The sequence below is a fragment of the Bombus vosnesenskii genome, unplaced genomic scaffold, assembly GCF_011952255.1.
Source record: "Bombus vosnesenskii isolate JDL3184/JDL3185 unplaced genomic scaffold, Bvos_JDL3184-5_v1.1 scf7180000013273, whole genome shotgun sequence".
Taxonomy (NCBI): Eukaryota; Metazoa; Arthropoda; class Insecta; order Hymenoptera; family Apidae; genus Bombus; species Bombus vosnesenskii.
The window spans coordinates 1,389,086-1,406,543 of record NW_022882931.1 but is presented as its reverse complement, the minus strand read 5'-3'; the positions used below and the strand labels follow the sequence as shown (position 1 = coordinate 1,406,543).

At 34.4% G+C, this 17,458-nt stretch overlaps 6 protein-coding genes across 6 annotated transcripts; all 6 read right to left on the bottom strand.

Annotated features, from left to right (window-relative positions):
• Window positions 1–2,776: 2,776 nt before the first annotated feature.
• Window positions 2,777–3,563, bottom strand: LOC117231731. Its single transcript, XM_033490434.1, has 2 exons — window positions 3,390–3,563; window positions 2,777–2,836 (listed from the first exon to the last, which is right to left on the bottom strand). The coding sequence occupies exons 1-2, from the start codon at window positions 3,525–3,527 to the stop codon at window positions 2,777–2,779; spliced, it is 198 nt and encodes a 65-aa protein (XP_033346325.1). The 5' UTR covers window positions 3,528–3,563.
• Window positions 3,564–6,089: 2,526 nt separating this feature from the next.
• On the bottom strand, window positions 6,090–7,183 carry LOC117231630 (odorant receptor 46a-like). The gene is made up of 3 exons (XM_033490234.1): window positions 6,960–7,183; window positions 6,723–6,878; window positions 6,090–6,220 (listed from the first exon to the last, which is right to left on the bottom strand). The coding sequence occupies exons 1-3, from the start codon at window positions 7,149–7,151 to the stop codon at window positions 6,161–6,163; spliced, it is 408 nt and encodes a 135-aa protein (XP_033346125.1). The 5' UTR covers window positions 7,152–7,183; the 3' UTR covers window positions 6,090–6,160.
• Window positions 7,184–8,126: 943 nt separating this feature from the next.
• On the bottom strand, window positions 8,127–8,515 carry LOC117231730. The gene has a single exon (XM_033490433.1). The coding sequence runs from the start codon at window positions 8,490–8,492 to the stop codon at window positions 8,127–8,129; it is 366 nt and encodes a 121-aa protein (XP_033346324.1). The 5' UTR covers window positions 8,493–8,515.
• Window positions 8,516–9,112: 597 nt separating this feature from the next.
• LOC117231729 (odorant receptor 4-like) lies at window positions 9,113–11,494 on the bottom strand. The gene is made up of 5 exons (XM_033490432.1): window positions 11,370–11,494; window positions 10,641–10,985; window positions 10,081–10,303; window positions 9,837–9,992; window positions 9,113–9,388 (listed from the first exon to the last, which is right to left on the bottom strand). The coding sequence occupies exons 1-5, from the start codon at window positions 11,492–11,494 to the stop codon at window positions 9,341–9,343; spliced, it is 897 nt and encodes a 298-aa protein (XP_033346323.1). The 3' UTR covers window positions 9,113–9,340.
• A 1,026-nt stretch (window positions 11,495–12,520) lies between these two features.
• LOC117231728 (odorant receptor 94b-like) lies at window positions 12,521–14,639 on the bottom strand. Its single transcript, XM_033490431.1, has 4 exons — window positions 14,285–14,639; window positions 13,589–13,790; window positions 13,350–13,505; window positions 12,521–12,832 (listed from the first exon to the last, which is right to left on the bottom strand). The coding sequence occupies exons 1-4, from the start codon at window positions 14,596–14,598 to the stop codon at window positions 12,776–12,778; spliced, it is 729 nt and encodes a 242-aa protein (XP_033346322.1). The 5' UTR covers window positions 14,599–14,639; the 3' UTR covers window positions 12,521–12,775.
• Window positions 14,640–15,302: 663 nt separating this feature from the next.
• Window positions 15,303–15,894, bottom strand: LOC117231626. Its single transcript, XM_033490230.1, has one exon. It carries the CDS (start codon window positions 15,876–15,878, stop codon window positions 15,489–15,491), a length of 390 nt encoding a protein of 129 aa, XP_033346121.1. The 5' UTR covers window positions 15,879–15,894; the 3' UTR covers window positions 15,303–15,488.
• Window positions 15,895–17,458: the final 1,564 nt, after the last annotated feature.

The window sequence follows — 17,458 nt, the reverse complement described above, 5'->3', positions numbered from 1 at the left end:
TTAATACCCTTAGCTTTTTAGTCGTAAAATAAGAAATCAATAAAAATACAGCTTATTTCGATTTCTCCCGTAACCTTCAGTTAGCTTCGTCAGATCGTTAATTTGTTTAAATAGAAGCATACAGGAAACGAACCTGAATATTTTATTATGGTGCCAAACGCAGTGTTTTAACGATTGAATTTCATGTCCTTCGATATTGTGCAAGCGGTAAACCAGCATCTCAAGTTGACAACATATGTGAAGCAATAGGCCGACGAATAACGTGTCGAAAATACAGACACCGATACATATGATCACTAAACCCAGGAACTGATAGAGAAACGTCATAGAAAACGCAATCCACGAGGAGGTGATGTCGAACGGAAACCAACCGGGGAACATTAATTTTTTTAATTTAAAATCACATATCAATGCCATTCCTAATAAAGAAAGCACACAAAATGTGACTTGGATCGTATAACCCACCGCGACTTTTCTAAAAGAAAAAAGAAGGAAAAAGAGGTATTTTAAATAATTTCCTTACAATTATGTATATTACAACGAACAGAAAGAACTTACTCGATTAGATTGTCGTATCTCGCGTGAATTTCTCCTTCCCCATTGTTCTCTGGTATAAAGGGCTTCTTCTTGAGTAGATCCAACATATTTACGATAGTTTTTCGCCCTAAGACTAAGCTGACGAATTTGCAATTCGTGATAAATATCGCGACAGATATGTTAAAATTGTCACGCAAGTCGTCCTGCGTTTCCACGTTCAAGCAAATGTCCAGGATTAGCATGAGGCAGTAGCTCCACAAGTACAACGTCACGAAGACCGTATATAAATTATAGAGAAAGCGTTTCCTCGGAGACTTCAACGTAGGCGGTAAAAAATATCCGCTGGCGATGAAAAGTTTGAATGTCCATCGTAGTACGTGCATTTTCAATATTTGCGGTATGATTTGTCTTACTTAACACTTCGCATTAGGAAAGATCGAACGATCAAGTACCTTCGGACAGTTAGGTCTTATACTATCAGTCTTCGTAATATGACTAGCAGGATTCTTTTACGGTATATTTTGATTCATCAAAAGAAGAAGTTATTTCATATCAAATGTAGTATCGAACATGAGAATATGAAAATAAAGATGATCTTTGAAGTAAGTGTATCGTTCGAAGCATTAGATGCTACTAAGAGCCGTAGGTAAACGAAATGTTTACGATGCCTTAAATGGGATAGTTCCCTCTTGGAATTCACCCCCATGTAATTATCGTCATTATCGACGTTTCCGCGCTGCGACGATGCAAGAAGTTACATATTTAATAATCACTATTGTAGAGTAACCGTTTGTTTCTTTCTATTCTGCATTTCTAGCTTCCGTTTATTTTATTGGATTGAAATATACATGCTGTGGTGGCACTAAACGTCATAGCGTGTATCATTTTACCGACGAGTTACATTCTAACTGATTGATTACCTTAAGCTCGGCATCTGCGCGAGTAGTGTAGGTACATCCTTAGGTGATTACATCTTTAATGACGACGTTTCCACTGTTTCCAACGTGCAATTATATTACTGCCCGCCAGCGTACTTTTTATCGCGAACTTATACGTTTCAGGAGTCGAACAAGGAAGACAACTTTTAATCATGGGTGCTTACAGGATAGGAAACCCGGAGTTTCAGTGCACGAAAGGGAGAGTATACTGAGGTAGGGTTATTTGCTTTAAGTTGTCCAATTTAGCTTGCAATTTGGTTATGAATAATTTTTGAGCGAGTGATAATTAAAAATTTAACTCATTATTACGTGTTTGATAAGAAGTGAAATACGTGTAAAGTGTTATATACATATGTAACACTTTTGCTCATTAAAAAGATTAAGATGTAAGAAGGTTGTAGAACTAATGTCAACATTCAGTTATACGAAAGAGTCAATTGCCCGTTTTTATGGCGATCAGAAAAGATAGAAGAACGAGAAATGATTTATTGATGTATTGAAGTATTGATGTCCGTGTCATAAAAGTAAAACATGTTTTTGCTTTGTCAAAGCAAATCAAATGCAGAACAGAAAGTATTTAGCAACCGAAGAAGCAGAATATTCGATAGAGAGATGATTAGAACGGGAATTGCGGAACTATTTCTATGAAAATATTTCTTTTTAATGGAAATAGAATGGCGCTCAGGTACGTCAAATACAGTGCAGTTCATTTTATTATATTTTTTCAGTAGTAGCATTTTCTATTTCTTTTTAAGATCTAAAAATAACCACCTATTTCAAATATTATTGAATAGTGTTACAAGAATCGCAAAATACAATAAAATCATTTCCTAATCATTTGTTTGAACATAACATACCGACTGTTTGATACAGCAGAGAATCGTGTGGATATTGTGGGAGAATAAATCGTGTGGTATCCAGTCGAACACTGGCAACTCCTTCATAGTTATCAGATTATTATAAAGTCCTACGATCGCAAAAACGCTGCCGATTCGTTCAGTATCTCGCAGTAGATTTCCAGGTTTCTGTAACAAACTGATAAGTAGCAACTCATGGTGAAAATAATCGTGTGCCGTGAAAATATAGTCCAGGAAGAAGTATTATATCAAAGAAAACCTTGCATAATCATTGTCCTTCCGTTGGAAGCACTATCTGGATCTCACAGGAGTGTTTGAAATTTATTGTGTTTGCATGGTACATAATTTACTGAGCTGTTTCAATAATTCGTTTTCTATTGTCTCTATCCTTATTCTTTCATTGTGTGACGAAGGAACAAATACAATTTATTCTTCGCGTGTGTTCTACTCCGATGACTTACTGTGTAGCAGCATGTTGTACGCCGAGTAAGTAACTTTCATCAACTACGACAAACGGAAAACTTTATAAAACAAAACTTTCGTAAGCCGCGAAATAAGTATGTGTTTGGAAAAAGAATGTAACATTTGCCGTTAACATCAATGTATGTTATCTCGCATTCGGCAATCAGCGTAAAATTATTTTGTAGAATATTTACAGTATTATTCTGTGTATCTATTATTTTGAGGACAAAAATTGGAAGAATTCTAATCGCGGGCTTTACACTATTGTCTTATTCCAATAAGCTATATTAATCTACGCGTACCAGAGTCTTTTGTAATATTTTTCGAATTGGTATAGTTTCTCATTATTTGAAGTTCAAAATTCAATATGTGGACTGAATTTTCATTGTTAATTGCAAATTTTCAAACAATGACCACCTATTACAAAGGATAGAATAGTTTGGAAGATTGACAGTCATATTTGAGTCAATTATACAAAAATTATACAAAATTGGGGAACTGACTTTTCCCAAATCGATGGCAAATTACTCAGCTTACCGAGTCTTGTTTTTAATTTACGTTTGTACAAATAATGTATTTCTATATAGATACTGACACCTTTGAAAGATTCCAAATTCATGGGTAAAATATAGGCGCTTGTAATCTCAACAGGCGTCAATGAACGTGCCATGATTACCACAAGCATCTTCCTGGCGTCGTTGCTGAAATTTGGCCAATCGCTATTATATACCATATTAGAAATATCCAGGCTCTGCAGAGATAAAAAGTCCACAAATTATTGGTTTGCAAAGAAACGACAGCTCGTATTATATCTGCGTGCGTATCTATCTACCTTTACTTTCGCTGCATTTCCGAACCAACAAAAGTAAAATGTTTGAAATATCCCGGCAAACATGTACGTAGACCATCCTATTAATTGCGCAGTGCCTTCTATGTCTGTTAGTACGTAAAGAGTAAAGCACATCGAGACTGTGCTTTCCACAAATTGCACGAACATTAATTTGTTAAAGAAATTGTTTACCATATCGGCGAACCTGAAATAATTGAGATAAGTATTACTTCATTGTTTTCTTTAACTGAAGGTTTTTGGCAAGGAAAGTAACAAATCGCGTTCGCCACTTTGTAATAGCTAAGTCGTGTTAAAATCCAGTGTTGTCGATTAATCCCGCGTTATCAAAATTTCTTTTTATTGGTTTTTGAGACACGACATATGTATATTTTTCAAGCCCTTCTTCATTTCTAAGATATGCTCGTTAGAATATCAAAATAGTGTTAATACCCTTAGCTTTTTAGTCGTAAAATGGAAAGTCAGTAAATATAAAACTTATTTCGGTTTCTCCCAAACCTCTCTCTTCAATTGGCTTCGTCAGATCGTTAATTTATTTAAATAGAAGCATACAGGAAACGAACCTGAATATTTTATTATGGTGCCAAACGCAGTGTTTTAACGATTGAATTTCATGTCCTTCGATATTGTGCAAGCGATAAACCAGCATCTCAAGTTGACAACATATATGAAGCAATAGGCCGACGAATAACGTGTCGAAAATACAGACACCATTGGATATGATCACTAAACCCACGAACTGATAGAGAAACGTCATAGAAAACGCAAGCCACGAGGAGGTGATGTCGAATGGAAACCAAGCGCGGAACATTAATTTTTTCAATTTAAAATCACACATCAATGTCATTCCTAATAAAGAAAGCACACAGAATGTGACTTGGATCGTATAACCCACCGCGACTTTTCTAAAAAAAAAAAGGAAAAAATAACATTATAATAATTTCCTTACAGTTATATATATTACAACGAACAGAAAGAACTTACTCGATTAGATTGTCGTATCTCGCGTGAATTTCTCCTTCCCCATTGTTCTCTGGCACAAAGGGCTTCTTCTTGAGTAGATCCAACATATTTATGATAGCTTTTCGCCCTAAGACTAAGCTGACATATTTGTAACTCGTGATAAATATCGCGACAGATATGTTAAAATTGTCACGCAGGTCGTCCCGCGTTCTCGTGTTGAAGCAAATGTCCAGGATTAGCGTGAGGCAGTAGCTCCACAAGTACAACGTCACGAAGACCGTATATAAATTATACAGAAAGCGTTTTGTTGGAGACTTCAACGTGGGCGGTAAAAAATATCCGCTGGCGATGAAAAGTTTGAATGTCCATCGTAGTACGTGCATTTTCAATATTTACGGTATGATTTGTCTTACTTAAACTTCGCGTTAGGAAAGATCGAACGATCAAGTGTCTTCGAACAGTTAGGTCTTATACTATCAGCCTTCGCAATATGACTAGCAGCATTTTTTACGGTATATTTTGATTCATCAAAAGAACAAGCTATTTCAAATCAAATGTAGTATCGAACATGAGAATATGAAAATAAATATTATCTTTGAAGTAAGTGTATCGTTCGAAGCATTAGATGCTACTAAGAACCGTAGGTATACGAAATGTTTACGCTGCCTTAAATGGGATAGTTCCCTCTTGGAATTCACCCCCATGTAATTATCGTCACTATCGACGTTACCGCACTGCGACGACGTAAGAAGTTACATTTTTAATAATCACTATTATAGAGTGACCGTGTGTTTCTTTCTATTCTGCATTTCTAGCTTCCGTTTATTTTATTGTATTGAAATATACATGCTGTGGTGGCACTAAACGTCATAGTGTGTGTTATTTAACCGACGAGTTACATTCTATTTGATTGATTACCTTGAACTTGGCATCGTCCCGAGTAGTGTAGGTATATTCTTATGTAATTACATTTTTAATGACGACGTTTTCACTGTTTCTAACGTGTATTTATATTACTGCCCGTACTTCAGTTAGTTTTCAAGAATCGAACAATGAAGACAACTTTTAATTATAGTTGCTTGTAGGATAGGAAACTGGAAGATTCAGAGAAAAGGAGGGAATATAAATTGAGGTAGAATTATTTGAATCAGTGTAATATTAATGTCAAGCTAGGCTATTTTCTTTCTCAGTTATTTTCGACAAATTTTCGTGCCAACGGCTCTTGGAAATAACTAATTAAAGTCATTGTCAGACGTTTGATAGACAGCGAAAAATGTCATATATTGTGTGTGTATTATCTAGATACTATTTTTATATTTACCTTTACTGATTAGAAAATACAACGCTTGTTCAACTAATGTTGACATTTCTAGTTTTATCAGAGCTCTAATTAGCCAAAGAATGGTTTGACTTTTATTTCGAGCAAAAGAAAACACAGGACGGGAAATAACGTATTGATTTATTGATGTGTGTCTTAAAAAAAAAGAACATTTGTATTAGTCTGCATGTGAGTAGCCCATGTTTCTTATTACACTCGGATTAAAATACGACGGTTCTTAGTCGTTTAGTTTGCTTTGTTGAAGCAAATTGTACGCTGAATAGGAAGTCTTCAGCAACTGTCACAAACAAAACATTCGATAGAGAGACGATTACTAAGATAGTAGCGAAATTATTTCTGTAAAAATATTTCTTTCTAATGGTAACAGAATCGCGTTAACCCCTTGACAGTATTACAGTCCAAAACAGATCGAGGCAAGTCAAATATAGTGCTAGAATTCTTTATCTTCGCTTGTCTTACGGATTTGACTTCCATTTACGTCACGAGATAGTACAATAACTTTACAATTTACACGTAAGCAGAAACACGTACGCACTAAAGCGGAACAATAAACGTAAAAATGTCCATTCATTTCAAAGATTATTGGACAGTGTGGCAAAACTTGCAAAATGTAATAAAATCACCTTCCAATCATTTCTTTTGATTGGAATCATTCTTATTTTCTAATATATAGCAAACATATAATATAATTATTTTCGAAATTAATCATTTTCTGAGTTCTTCGTCGTTTTATTACACTGTCAAAGGGTTAAAGTGTTACTTGTTTCTTTGATACTGACTATAGCGAAAGATTCGAGGTTCATGGAGATGACATGGCAACTAGTGAATTCGATAGGTTCTAACGAGCGTCTCATGATCAGTAAAAGAATCTTCTTCGAGCTGTCGTTTAAAAATGGTAAATTACTTTCCAACACCGCGTTAGGAATTTCCAGACTCTATAGAACGGAAATATTTGAAATTGTAAAATCTCGCAATTCGGCCTCTAGCAAGACCATTAGATCACAAGTAAAACGTACCTTCAGCTTGACTTCGTTGCCGTACCAACAGTAGTAGAATATCTGCATGAGCAGACACAACGTGTAGGTCGCTGTTTCCATAAATTTCGGGCCAAATTTCATTACCGACAATCGATAAAGATTGAAACACACGGCTCCGGTGCTTATCAAAAATTGCATCGACATGATCATTTTGAAGTTATCGTTCACCATCGATGCGAATCTGTAATTTATTTCCCCAGATACATAACCATGTATTGCGAAAGTCTGCTCATTTATGAAAAATACACGTAGAGATACATGAAATATTTTTTATTTGAAGGAATATATTGAAAGATTTTGCTTTCGAGGGGATTCTCAAAATTAATTGCTTAATATCTAGGTAATTGAGAAACTTTGCGAAGAAGAGAACGGTTCTAATGAACGAAGATTGAGAAATTTGCTTATATTTATTTATATAGTAATATAATATTAAAACAAACTTGTATATGCGGTGATGATGATGTGCACAGAATTTCGCCGAGTAATCTTTGTCCGTAGTAATGTTTTTCATACGGTGTTCAAGGATCTCGAATTGGCAATAAATGTGAATCAGTATACCGCTGAACAAACAATCGCAAACGATGTTCAAATTCGTGCTGAATATCGTGGCCAGGATCTGATGAATAAAGCTAAAAAGAAAGAGAAGCGGTGAATTATAGTCATAAGGTATCCAGGCTCGAAATTTCAGTCTTCCGTGTCTGAAGTCTGTAAGAAATGCGCCTATCCATAGCCAGGCCACGAAGAAGTGAAGTACAAACGAGTAAGCTTTGGAGTTCCATCTATAAATGTAATACAATTAATTCTACCATTGTCGTTTTACAAATATAGCGAAACCTCGATTATCTGCATTTTAATCATGGCATGCTATTCGAATTTCTTTGTTTTTAAATTTATTTTCTCTTGAATAAAAAAGCATTTACGCTTGAGCTGTTTTATAAATATTAAATAGAAGCAAACGCTTTTAAACTGTTTCATAAATATCGATATTAAACGAAAACAAAAATTTTTACATAAAAATGTAATAATTTCTCTCAATTACTATTCTCGTTTCTCGATTTTTCCGACAAGGGATCATTTTCAAATCTTTCAATAATCGAGGCTCGACTGCTATTTCAATCTTTATCGTACTGTAACTACAATACCAACTTACTCGATTCGTTCCTCGAATTTCGTTCGAATGTCAATCTCTTCGTCGTTCACAGGTACGAAAGGTTTCTCTAGCAGAACGCCCATTAAAATTTCAATATTTCCTCGATAAATTAGTAGCACAAGAGCCTTGCAACAGCTAGAGAACAGTACCAGCGTTACGTACAAATTTTCACTAAAATCATCTTGATTATCCACGTTGATGACAAGATCCAGAATCAGCGAAGTTTCGAAACTGAAGAGCAACAGCAACACGACGATCGTGTAAACATCGTACAAAACTCTTTTCCATAAATATTTCCACGTGGACGGTCGTATAAGACCGGTCAGAGTAAGAAGCGCGAATGTCCAACGTAAAGTGTGCATTTCGAATTTTTCTAAACTTCGTTTCTTATAATCCTCGATATGTTTACAAATGTAAAATAATTCTAATAATAAAAAATAATAATTGATGGCAATATTGTACGCGTTCGTAGAAGCGAACTAATAATTAATAGATTGCAAATTTTCACACATTTGTGGGAAATTTAAACATGAAAAAATACACGCAATACACACAGTATGCAAAAATATGCGAAACAAATATCTATAGGTCCCATTCCTTCAGTTGTTTTCATAACAATATGAATTTAAATAAATATCCACAAAGTATATTCCGATCGGTTAATTCTTTGCCGAAAGATATTACCAATAACACAGTACCTAAATACTAGATCGAGTTCGCTCAAATGAACCAGTTAATTGTCAGAACTGTACCTTTAGATTTTACCTTAGAAACCACTATCTTCCGTTACAAAGTACGCAGTCGCGCAATTACTTTTGCAACAGTTACAAAACAAGATACCGATAATTTTATGTCTTGCTGTTTCCCCTTTCTTCTTTCAACGTGAATTCACGATACACGTTGTTAATGTCGATGGCGATATTGACGGCGGTTTGCTTGAAATATAAATGATCAGCGTGCAGAATGGAACGCGATGGTCGTTTTCCATAGATAAATATTTAAAAGGTGTCCAGGCTTCTTCGAGAGAAGAGAAGAGAAATTAATGGTAAAAGAGGAATGAGTTCCGTTATAAACGTAACGCTTCTGTATATTATTTATTGTTTCGTTTATTCCTTTCGCATACTCTACATTCCTCCATTGCGTGTGTCCATGAAAGGGTCGTGCCTTTATTCGTCTCTCGAGAAGCTGCTGCTTGGCTCGCTAACCTCTGCTACATACCTTGCAGCAGATTGTACGCCGAATAAGAAGTTTTCAACAACTGCGACAAAGAGAATTTCGTATGATGGTATGAAACACAGATTATACGTTGATAATAAAACTATCAATCCAGTCGGAACGTCTGGTATCGAATTTCTCATTTCTGCAATTACTGGAAATATGAAGTATATTATTGGTAATATCAATGTCTACTTTTATTGGAAAAAGAACATATTACGTATATTGGTTCTTGCGGATTCTTATTTTACAGGGAGAATTGAAACTTTCGTATTTAATTCATTTTTACTTCTTTATGAGACTTCATCTGGAAATAAATCCAATAAGAAAATATCCAATAAGATGAAAAAGTTTTTAGTTTCGTTTAGTTTAGTTCAGAAAACTCTGCGATAGACTTATCTGATTTTTTAGCGATTATTAGACAATAAGGAAGCGTCAGTCAGTCAAAAAAAAAAAAAAAAAAAAAAAAGGTCGATTCTTTCCATACTAACGATCACGAACGACTTGAGATTCATCGTCACCACGTAAACACTAGTCATTTGTATGGGAGATCTCGCACGCATCATGATCATTAACAAGTCCCGTTTAGTGGTTTCCTTGAGCGCTAGCCAGTCGATTTCAAAAATCATATTGGAAATTTCCAGGCTCTAAATGAAGAACAGACAACGTTACTGGAAAGATTTAACAAAAGAAGATTAAACCAAACGATAATTGCGTTATCGTTAAGGGAAATACCTTCAGCTCAACTTCATTCCCGTACCAACATAGAATGTATATCTGTGTTAACATACAGCTGCTGAACATAATTATTTTCACAATCATCTCGAGCGAGATGTTCGTTCCCGTTAAGATGTAAAGATTCATGCATATCGTCAGCGTGCTCACTGCGAACTGAACGAAAATCATCAGTTTAAACTCTTCGTTTATCATGGTGGCGAATCTGCAATTGTTTCGTCGACGAACGAATTACGAGATATATGATATTATTTTATATATTATCGAATATGAATATTATTCCACGATATCGGTAATCCCTTAACTGTGCAACGAGTTTCTAGCTTACTCGCTAAATATTGAATACAAAAGTTGAAATGATAAATGACGTAAATTCTATAAATGGAGATTTTTAACGTAGGAAAGTTGATTATACGTAGAATGATAATAAGCTGTGATAATTGTATATCGAAACTTAAAGAAATTGTCTTATATGAATTGTACGTTGTAAACTGCGATATTCTATCTTCAGTTAAGGGAGTAGAAGAAAATGAAACGCTGAAATACGGGGTATACCGTACCGATAGATGAGATTATGATAACGAATGCACAGTTTGCAATCATTCGTGCCTTGTTCGATCTTTTTCAAGCGATATCCGAAGATTTCGATCTGATTGCAGATGAACATCAACAACGTCCATATGAGGCTGTCGCAGGCAACGTGCAGCAGACCATTGAAGGCGTGAATTAAAATTTGTTGACTGTAGATGAAGCTATAGGTGGCTGTCGAAGTATTGTTCCAAGGTAACCACATTCGAAACGCTAGCTTGTGATGTTCGCCTTTGTACAATGCACCGAGCAATGTTAACACCGACATTACCACCACTGACGATTCAACTAGAAGTGCGTAATAAAACGCGTTCGATCTGTGGCGATTCGTAAGGTGATAGGTAATGTCATGTGGAATATATCTATCTTTATTGATAATTATATATACGAGAATGATATAGAAAATTATATCGTAGGAACTAAGAGTAAACATATTGAAAATAATTGGGTCGTCGAGAGCAAAGCGGACTAAGTTCGATACGCAACAAAATCAATAATTCTCTGTCTAAAACACACGTATTTGTATTCATTGTAACGTAATGTATTCTTTGATTTGAAAAAATTAATTCTTCCTCTTTTGTATGATTTAATAACGTTCATTGGAATCTATGAAAACTGTAAAGTCACGTTCACAGAAAAGAAAGAAATGTTTGGTACACTTTTGCTCTCAATACCAAAATTATATTACGTAAAATATTTACCTGGCTCGTCTTTCACACTTTTCTCGAATCTCGATCTCCTCCTTCGTCTCTGGTTGAAAAGGTGTGCTCTCTAGCATATCCGTTATGACGATGATATTCTTACGATTGGACAATATACTGTACATCTTGAGACACGAAATGAAAAATGTCAGAGTTAGGTAAATATTGTCGCAGAACTCATCTAAGGTCTCCACGATGAATATTAGATCGATGAATTGACAAATTGAGCCACCATACACCAACAGTATCACGTAATAACGGTAGACGGTGTATGCAACATTTTTTAATGGCGATAGCAACGGCGGTCGCCAACAGGCGCATATTGTCAAAAAACGATATGTCAATCGTAACAGATGCATCGCTCAGTTTTTTAAATTTCTGCACCGATTGCTCGTTCCTATAGATATTTCTGTATCTTTAAATTTCTGCACTAATATATTTCTCTTCTTCGTCTCTGACGTTTCTAATCATCGTCCGATGATTTCTTGAAAAGTAAAGTTTCCTGTGAAAATAACGATTATTTGGAAATAATAGTAAATTTTAATGGATGTTTTAATAGATGTAGAGATTAGCTTCTGAAAATAATAACAAAGTATCCGATCGATACGAGTTTTTCTTCTTAACACTTGCTTGAAAGAGCTTTTGCTTACAATAGCCGAAGACCCCTGATATTATTTGGTACGGTATGCTGACAAACTGGAAATATAAGAGAAGAAAGATACGAATGTCGACGAAATGCGTTGTCGTATAATATATTTAATAGCGTGCGACAATGTATAGACACGGAATATCGATACGTATCGCACGAAGATTATCGTTCATAAAACTTGCCCCTTTCTGGTGCATGGACTATATTATTATTGTAATTCCAGGTAGATGCATGGAAAACGTCCAGAAGGAATTTAAAATTCCTCGCAACTATTTATTTTCGAGTCTTTTGAATTTATATCGTCTTATGCATAAGACAACAAGTTTAAATATTTAACGACTGGCAAGCAGAGAAATTGACCAGATGCCATGGACATAGAATGGAATAGAACATAGACATTTCTTTTATTTCGAAAAAAACGTTCACGAGTATCGATAGAAATTTCATTTTGGAAGGAAAAGAGGACGAGAGAATATGAAGCAGGCTTCGTATAAAGGTAAGTTGAATTTTAGTATCTTTAGCGTGGCAATTGCATGATTTACATATCGTTGGACAGATTTCATTGTATTAGCGTTTCTTGAAGGTAACACGTAAAAATTAGCATCGATCGTCTCCTGCGGAAAGGTGTGGAATATTGTTTGACCGCAGAAATTCCAAATTTTTAATTTCGACATTCAAAAAGCTTCGAATTCCAAAAGTTCGACGCGTTTGTTTGCTTGTGACGATCAGTTTTAATTTTTACGAGAATCCTCATATTTTAAGATTCTTTCGTCCTTTGGAGCAAATTGTACGTCGAGTACGACATTTTCAGTATCTGTAAGAAACGTAAACGTATTAATAAATCAGTGAAATCCTTGCTTTGTGAGACACATGTCTATATCGATTCACAAATGTATTTGGACATTTACAATTAGTATAGAAATTTTATAAACATATTATACGTGCTATGTATGTATACATATGCATATAGAAAACTTTATGGAATTTTTGTTTGAAACTCTATGAACATTTATGTAAATTCATATTTTTAGAAACATTGTTAAATAAGTGGAACATAGATAGAACACTATTTTACTTGCTAGATGTATATTATATGTAAAGAGTATTATACTTTGAACATTTTGCATACTTTCACAAATTATGTGCATTCTGTGCACTTATACGCATAAATGTATAAAAATCTGCAATTTAATGATTACGACTAGTCATAACTCATCTCTTCAATTTTAAAATGTTTTTTGCAACATACGCAATATGTTCATAACAGGTTTCTATTAGTAGATATCCAAATACTTTCATGACTATATATATATTTTATTCTATATACTAACGTCCACGAAAGTTTTCAAGTCCATCGTAAATATGTAGGCACAGGTCAATTCGATCGGTTTCGTGGCTCTTCTCATTACGTTTATCAAACTCTTCTTGCTGCTATTATCAAACGATATCCAATCCGCCTCAAAGATTGCATTCGCAACCTCGACACTCTATTGTTTCGCATATCGTCGAATTATAATCCATAATCGAGTAGCTTTAATTTTATCAGATAACTCGGTTCAGTAAAATTTACCTTTAATTTGAGCTGATTTCCATACCAACAGTAGAAGAAGACCTGTGTCATCATGCAGGTCAGGTATAAGACGAATTGCAAATATTTGGAGTTCACTGGCGCGTTCGACAATTCGTACAGTATAAAACACACCACGAAGGTGCTCGATAGAAGTTGAACACCTATTATTTCTTGAAACTTCTGCTGTATTATCGAAACGTATCTGCGCTTAAACATAACGCGAATGTAAGATTTGTTTGAAGAGGATTTTATGAAGAAATAAAAATACACTTGTACGATGTTGGTTAAATACGAGAAAAATGCCTTATGATTTAACAAATTTTAATATATACCGCGCATAAATTTTATAGTAAATATGTACTTAAACTAAGTATCGTATGATATTGATGTATGATATGAATGTAGAATGTAGAACAATTAAAATACTCTCTGTAATACTCTCTTCATTAAAATTAAATTACAGTTTTAATGCTCGATATGAATGTATATCATTTTTTATCTTTTATCTTTTCTCCATAAGAAGCTAAAGTCAGCTTGTATGCATTAAATGGCAGTGTATATTTTTCTTTGTACGTATATTCTCAAGTTACATGAAGAAAGCAATTCGTATTTATAATATTTTATGTTCTTATGTATTACGTTAGTTACTGGATGCTGAAATAATTCTATTTATTTATTCAAACGGATAACACTAACCCGTATAAATAATCGTGAAAACGCACGATTTTTCCAATGTCAGGTCTCGGTTCTTTCTTCAGTTCCATTACTCTATGCTTCAGGATTTCTTGCTGGCCGCAGACGTGAACGAGCAACCCGCAAACCAGCACATCACAGGCCACGTTTAGAAGCGCCGTGCCAATCAGTGCGATGATCTGATGAGCGTACGCGATGTAATAGCAATTGGACACAGAATAGTTGAAAGGCAGCCAGGCTTTGTACGCGAGCTTCCGGTCGCCGAAGTCAGTGAGGAACGAAAATAATATCATACAGGCAACCGTAAGCATCACCATAATCGTGTAGTAGATCGTGATCGACCTGTAAAGCGTCTATAAATTTGAAAGGCACTTGTGCGCTTGTTCTAATAAAGAAAAAATAATAAAAAATAAAAAACGATTTAGTTTACTTCTAGATGGCCTGCTGAAGGGTTTTGTAGTTCTCTTTAAGAAGCTACATCTGGTCAAATTCAGTTATATTCGATTTCTATAATTGAAAAATCGAAATGGTAGAAGATACAGCTATCACGCAATTAAATGAAAAGCAATGAAATATGATTTTTTTTTTAGCCAGAAAGAATGTACATACACTATTTCCAGGAAATATGGCGGAGGAAATGTTAGAACAATTTATTTTAGCTTTTAACAATCCACGTTATCTCCAAATAGCCTACTAATGAGATTCCTGGTTCTTTTTAAGGTATTTACAGTGTAGATCGACATTCTTACGATTTCTTTGAAATTTTGACGATACGTAATTTGTAGTACATTGTTTATACATGCTTCAGTTTTTGGAAATGGAAATATTCATCTAGAAGAATCTTTTCTTTCTTTTTAAATTAGCCATCTTCTCACTGTTTTCGAATAAAGGTAATGCGAATTACATAATATCGATAATTTCGGCGTCCGAAAAATACCGCATACAATATTCGTATTAGAAAATATCATAAAATTCGAAGTATGCCGCTATGTCCATTTCTGAATTGTTTGATAGCGAGCGAGCGTAGATTGTACAGACAGCCAAGAAATTTCTTCTTCGAGGAAGAATCTCCTCGAGGAGAGATAAGACACGCTGAGATAAATTCTTATATTAACAAACATTGAATTTTAAATTAAATTTTGAAACCGGTCATTTGAGTTAAATAATAAGATTAGTATTAAATAATTGAAAATAATAATTAAAAAAACTATACAATAATGAAAATAATCATATACCCGATGCTTTTGTCGAATCTTCTTCGGATCGTAATCTCCTGCTCATCTATCGGTTTACAAGGCTCCTCGTCGAGCTTCCTGCTGAGGATTCTAATCGCTTTATGGTTGACCAGAAGCGTAAAGATCTTGCAACAGGAAAGAATGGACGCGATGAACATGTAGAAGCTGTCGCTTAACTCTTCCGCCGTTCTTACGTTCAGTATCACGTTCAGAAATTGCGAGATGCAGAAACTGCACAATAGAAAAATCACGAACGCCGTGTATGCAGCGTACAACAACTTTCCGTAGAATGTCCGACAAGACGGTGGTATCCAGCATCCACAGACGATTAATATATTAAAAGCTGGCTGCAGAATACTCATTTTCCACCCGGAAGGAATTTCTACAGGAGTTTGAAAAAGAAAGATAAGTCTATTATTATTATTATTATTATTATTATTAAGAATAATCTTCATTGATCGTGTCATTATTACAGTAGACCCTTGAACAACACGGAGATTGGAAACATTGACTAATTGTGTAATTAATATTTATGCAAATTCATATTTTCACGAGTGTGATTAAATAAATGGAAAACGATAAGCCAGGTAAACGATTGTTTTATTTGCTAGATATCATAATGGGCAATATATTTTGAATACTGTACGTATTTTTGCAAAGTGTACTCCAATGTGTATGTCTAATAATATCCTATTGTTAACCGTAAGTCTTGTTTTATATGCTACATTACATGTTAGAGAAAAGAAAATCGTATTAAGAAAGTTACAAGAAACAATTGCGAATCCTTTGATGCTGTACACGAGTATGTGATTAAGAATCAATGGCAAACTACACGTCTTCCTAAACCGAAATTATATTTGTTGGTTACTATTTCGTCGTTTAACAAAAACAATTCCAACCAAAACGCAATTGGCTGTTTATTTACTCTTCGATTTTTAAATAAAAAAAAATTCTATATAATCGCGTAGATAAAGATCTCAGAGAAATTTCATAAAACACTGGCCACTATAGGATTAGCTATATCTTTACAGAATGGTACCTATAGAAAGCTTTCTTTTCACAAGAAAGATATTGTCCACATTCGCCTACCTTGATATGCACGCACCGTATCATTATCGTAATGTCTATCGTGTGTTACAGTGCCATTTGCGAAGTTACATTTTTATGAATTTCTTCGGATAACCGCTTTACTTAGAACTCGAGTCTTTTATCATTTATTGTACACAAGCACAACATCGTTTGTACGAAATCGATTCGTTTATTTTGAGGAAGCTCTAACTTACGACAAATGAATAATAAAAATGATACCAAATGAAAAAAGCTGGAAACACTTTGAGGAAACTTATCTCAGAAAATTCTTATTTTAGCTTTACGAATCAATCCTTAAATTTTCTTACATCTGTAGTCGAACACCCTGCACGCGAAGAATGATTCATAGTCTATGAAAATAGGAATGCAAAAGCATTCATGTTACAAAAATAGTATTTGTTCTGTGCTTTGTAATATAAATGAATTTATAGATAAATTTAAATAAATTGTAAAACATAATAATCTTGTGCCATTATTTCACATCTTATCCTCTAAGATAAGTATGCAGTGAATAAGTGAAAAGTTTAAAAACATAAGTACAAAATTTCTGCAATTCTAGGAATCTCTGAAACAAATAGAATAAGAAAGGTAAGTAAGGTTTCGGGCAAAGATTTTTGTTCCAAAATTGGGGATGTGTATCAGGGAGATATGATGTGTAAGGAAATGGCTAAATTTTCTTACCTTGTTTTCCTTACTTACCTTCCTTTCTGCATTCTTGCTATTTTCTTTAATTACCTTTATAAACGATTCTCGAATTGCAATTTGTATGTTATAATATTGTCCACTAATTTCTATTTACTTACCTTGGGGTGTGGAATATTAAAATGGAAGGGACGATTTATATTTAGTGTAA